General features: G+C 36.2%; 1 protein-coding gene across 1 annotated transcript; it reads right to left on the reverse strand.

Moving 5' to 3' along the window:
* Positions 1–3,023: 3,023 nt before the first annotated feature.
* LOC108482501 (cytochrome P450 71AU50-like) lies at positions 3,024–4,999 on the reverse strand. Its single transcript, XM_017785637.2, has 2 exons — positions 3,892–4,999; positions 3,024–3,811 (listed from the first exon to the last, which is right to left on the reverse strand). The coding sequence occupies exons 1-2, from the start codon at positions 4,849–4,851 to the stop codon at positions 3,173–3,175; spliced, it is 1,599 nt and encodes a 532-aa protein (XP_017641126.1). The 5' UTR covers positions 4,852–4,999; the 3' UTR covers positions 3,024–3,172.

Raw genomic sequence — 4,999 nt, forward strand, 5'->3', positions numbered from 1 at the left:
GTATTACTTAATAGCCCAAAACACCTCATGTTCTAATTCTACAGGAAACTGACATGGTTTACCAAATATAAATCAGTAATGAGACATTCCTATGGGCCTCTTATAAATTGTGCGGTACACCCATAGTGCATCATTTAGTCGCAAACTTTAATCTTTCCTATCTGCCTTAATAATCTTTTCCAAAATCAATTTGATTTCTCGATTTGATATTTCTGTTTGACTATTTGATTGACGGTGATAAGTCATAGCATCTTGTTGTACTACCCCATATTTTTCGAAAGTGCATTGATTACCTTATTGCAATTGTGTGCCAAATCTGGAAAAAATGGATCTTTTTAGAAATCCTATTACAGTTTTAACATCATCACGATAGGTGACTTTAGCTTCTACCCATTTAGACAGATAGTCAACAACAAGAAAAATATAAATCTTATCAAATAATGAGACAAAAAGTCCCATAAAACTGATGTCGATACATAAAAATTTCACATATATGTATAGGTGTTAGAGGCATTTCATTATTTCGACTCAAATTTCCTACCTTTTGACATCTTTTGCAAGTTTTACAAAATAAATACTAATTACGAAAAATATGTGGCCAAAATAATCCACATTCAAGTACCTTATGTGCAAATCATTTAAGGCCAAAATGTCCACTACATGCGTAAGAATGAAAAAAAAAAGCTAAAATTAGTTTTAACTTAGTTTCTACAACGCATCGCCGAATTACCTGATCAGAACAGTATTTTGAAAGGTAAAGGTCGTCCCAAATATAATATCGTGATTCTCATTTAATCTTTATCCTTTTCAGTTCGTGATAAATTTAAAAAAATGATACATGTAGCAAGGTAGTTTACCATGTCTGCGTACCAAGGAAAAATTGTCTATGCAAAAAGTAAACTTTCATATGGAAAATTGTCTTTAAGAGGAGTGATATCTTTTGATAGGGGTATTCTGCTCAAATGATTTGCTACCAAATTCTCACGTCCTTTCTTATCATTAATCTCGAGATCGAATTCTTGCAAAAGCAAAATCGATCTAATAAGTCTTGGGTTCGCTTTTTTTTTCCAATTAAATATTCTAGTTCCTAATAAATATGATCGAAACTTTTCCAAAGCAAAAACTATAGCTAAAAATTCTTTTTCAGGGTCGAATAGTTGCTTTGGGCGGTATTTAAAGTCTTAGATGCATAAGAGATAATGTGTGGTTCCTTCTGGATTCTTTGCCCAAGGACCGCTCCTATACTATGGTCACTTGCGTTACACATAATTTCAAATGGATAGTTTTAATTTGGTGGCTGTATGATTCATCAAACTTAAATTTTGTCTTTCTGTAAGAGGTTATAGAGTAGTTGTGCAATCTTTGAAAATTATTTAATGAACCGCCTATAAAAACTTGCATGACCAAGAAAAGAACGAATCTCTCTCATAGTTGTGGGGTATAAAAGTGAGTTAATAACATCAATTTTTGTCTCATCAACCGAAATTCCTTCAACAGAAATTATACGGCCTAGAACTAATCATTTGTCAACCATAAAATGACATTTTCTCATAATTTATATTCTAGGCACCTTTCTAAAATTTTGGTAAGATTTGACAAACATATGTCAAAAGATTCACCATACATAGTTAAACAATAGAAGCCGTAGCTCAATGTGGATGAACCACCAGTAACAATATGCAATTAAATTGCCAATAATTTGCAAACAAGCTGCTAATAAGTTGTGGGTAAATAGCTAGTACTCCAAACAATACTCTAGAGGTTGCAGAATAATTGCCAGTGTAATAATGTGGATAAACTGCTAGTACTCCATGGAACTCCTTTGTCACCAATCAATCCCCAATCCTTATGCAATGCAATTTGTCATACTAATAATGTAGCATATCATGCTAGTCATTAACAATATCAATAACAATGGCATGCTTAAAATGTTTTCAGTTTATCAATATCAATGGCACGCTTTACATGCAATTGGTACATACAGTAAGAATCAGTGGCATGCTTTTACATGCAAACAATAAATAGTAACACATCATACATCCCAATAGACATACAATCAGATAATACATACGACACTCTCACACCCAATTAACCATAATTAAAGGCCCTTAAACAATCAGCAATCACTTCTTAACATTTGCATGTTCAACAATTCTTTTATCTGACACAAGGCCATTTGACCATGCACAATAACAACATACACAATCGACCAACATGCATAACATATACTTTCAATAATCACCAATACACCCAAAGTTAAGACCCACACCTGAAAACACAATCCGAAACACTAACACTAATTTGCAACTCATATGTCTCATATCTGACTAAATCTCATTCAGATCTGTACCTAACACAAAGAAATTACACATCAAAATCAATCATTAAACACCCCTATAAGATTAGGCCAAATTAAGGAAACAAACCAAATTTCATATTTGAGTTTCCAATGTCACTTACACTTCTACCGATCAAACAAAAGATGGAAACGGCCTCAAACTTCACTGGAGATATGAGGAACTTAGGTCTGGACCTTTGATAAAGAAAATTCACGAAATTAGCACACGAGAAATTCGACCATAGACCTTGTAGTATTCGTCCATCATAAGAAAAGAAAGGAAAAAAAAAACGAATGAGATCTGATCTAAGATATCTTACACTTCCTGATTTTTGGATACGAGATAACGAATCAACAGAAAACGACACAAGTAGAGGAGGAAGGGAAGAAAAAGGCGGCACAAAGATGGAAAAATTAGGGTTTTAGGGTCGGCAAGGCAAGGACAAAGAAGAAAAATTGAAGAATGAGAGAAAAACTGAAGAATAAGAGGAAGAGAGAAGGGTGGGATGGCAAAGAAAAAATAATAAATGATCCAAAGAGGTTGAACAGAAAATTAAATAACATTTATATCTAGGGTTACAGCATAGGACAATACTACTAGGATTTTGGGCAAAACGACAAATAATAAAAATGATACAAGAGAAAGGAATTAAACTTGTATTTTCAAGGACAAATTCATTAACTCTTAATCATCAAACTAATAACTCTTTTTTTATTCAATCATATAAAAGATATCAATAAAATGGGGCATTAGTGTTGATATCCCAGTCCTAGATGACATGCCAGGATTAATAGACGACAGTAATTTGCAAAAGGAGATACAATAATAATAGTTTATAGCCAATACTTTTTGTAAAGCACATGACCAGACAATCTTGGTATGGGAATAAGACGTAAAGGGTTCTTTTTCTTCATAACAATTCCAAAATTGCTGGAAAGGTCAAGTTGTTCGCCTTGGGGCAATTTCCATTCACAAGAATGCAGCAATGAGGCCAATATGAAAGATAACATCTTCTCCCCTAGGGTTATGCCTGGACACCGTCTCCTTCCTGACCCAAATGGCATATATCGGAAATCATTTCCGAGAAAATCGAACTTTCCAGGCTCATCCAAGAACCTTTTGGGTCGAAATTCTGAAGGATTGTCCCAAATATTGGGGTCCATGTGAATGGACCACATGTTTAAAAACACCTTGCTACCCTTTGGTATGGTATAGCCACCCACAGTGAGTGATTGAGCAGAACAACGAGGAACAAGAAGGGGCACGGGTGGATGCAATCTGAAGGTCTCCTTTATCACTGCATTTAGGTAACTTAAATTAGGCAAGTGAAACTCTTCAATGATGTCATTTACCCCAACAACATCAGTTAGTTCTTTCTTCACTTTCTCCATTATTTCTGGATGTTGCATTACCTCTGCCATTGCCCACTCTGTCGTAGTTGAAGTAGTATCTGTTGCACCTACCACAATGTCCTATTACAAACCAACAATTACTCAAAACAAATTAAAGAAGGAAAAATAATGTATGATAGCTAAAAATCATAAAATCTTACCATGAGAAGGTCCTTTACTTGATTCATCGTAAGTGATGAAGGGCTATCTTGGTTCTTGTGTAAATCCAAGAGCAATTGTAAGAAGTCGAATTTTTGTTCACTCGTTTCTTTCTCAGTCACCGTGTTCATTCTGAGTTCAATCACAGACTCTAAAAGTTCATTGAACGATTGACGGATTTTCTTCATTCCCCTCTTGATACCTTGGATGTCGAACCATGCAATCGCGGGGAAAATATCAGAAATGTTTGGTTTTCCCAGTAACACCATCATCTGCGAAGAAATCTCTTTGAAGCGACCCTCAACCGCAGTCCCTTTCTCTCCTCGGAGTGCGCCTCCCCACACCATCTTTCCGATATAATTGATTAACGCACAGTATGCTAATTCGCCTATATCAATTGGCTTGCCAACGTTTTCATACACATCCTCCACCATTTTCATCACTTGCTCTCGTCGTAGATCATAACAGGCATTAAGGTTAGCGTTGCTTAGCATATCGGTCGCGAGAACTTTGCGCTTGTTTTTCCAGCTGGGACTGCTGTAAGAGTCGAACGCAATATCATTGGAGCCAAAGGTAATAATCTGTGCAGCAATGGGAGGTTCTCGCTCTGAAAATGCTATATCATGGTCACGAACCACTTCTTTTACAAGCGATGGAGAGCTAATTACTACGGTTAGCTTGTTCCCAAGCCAAAGCTTGTAAATGGGACCATAAACTCCACCCAACTCCGTAAAGACCAGATGGAGATTATCGAATCCAAGAAATGGAAGATACCCCAGGATTGGCAACCCACGGGGACCAGGTGGCAATGGAGCCATCGGTTTCCTTGCCTTCCAAAATGAGTACAAGAGTGAAATTCCCAATATGGCAACCAGAAATGAGAAAGATGCTGGGAACAGTCCATCTTTCTGGTTGCCAACATTCAACAGCCATGAAAACGAGCTGCAAGCTGTTTGCAACATCTTGTTGCTTTGGGAGGAAAACCAAGAAATTTTAATGTGAACCCACTGAGTTTATCACGAAGTGCTGTGTTTATTATTGCTGAAAAGGTACCATGATTTATCGTGCAACTGGTTTGGATAAAAAGAATATTTCCTACTTCAACTTTGA

The sequence above is a fragment of the Gossypium arboreum genome, chromosome 1 (genome assembly GCF_025698485.1).
Source record: "Gossypium arboreum isolate Shixiya-1 chromosome 1, ASM2569848v2, whole genome shotgun sequence".
Taxonomy (NCBI): domain Eukaryota; kingdom Viridiplantae; phylum Streptophyta; class Magnoliopsida; order Malvales; family Malvaceae; genus Gossypium; species Gossypium arboreum.

Coding starts and splice junctions, on each gene's coding strand:
- LOC108482501 (XM_017785637.2), bottom strand. CDS start 4,851: ATGTTGCAAACAGCTTGCAGCTCGTTTTCATGGCTGTTGAATGTTGGC. Junction 3,812..3,891: donor AAGTAAAGGACCTTCTCATG/GTAAGATTTTAT, acceptor GGTTTGTAATAG/GACATTGTGGTAGGTGCAAC.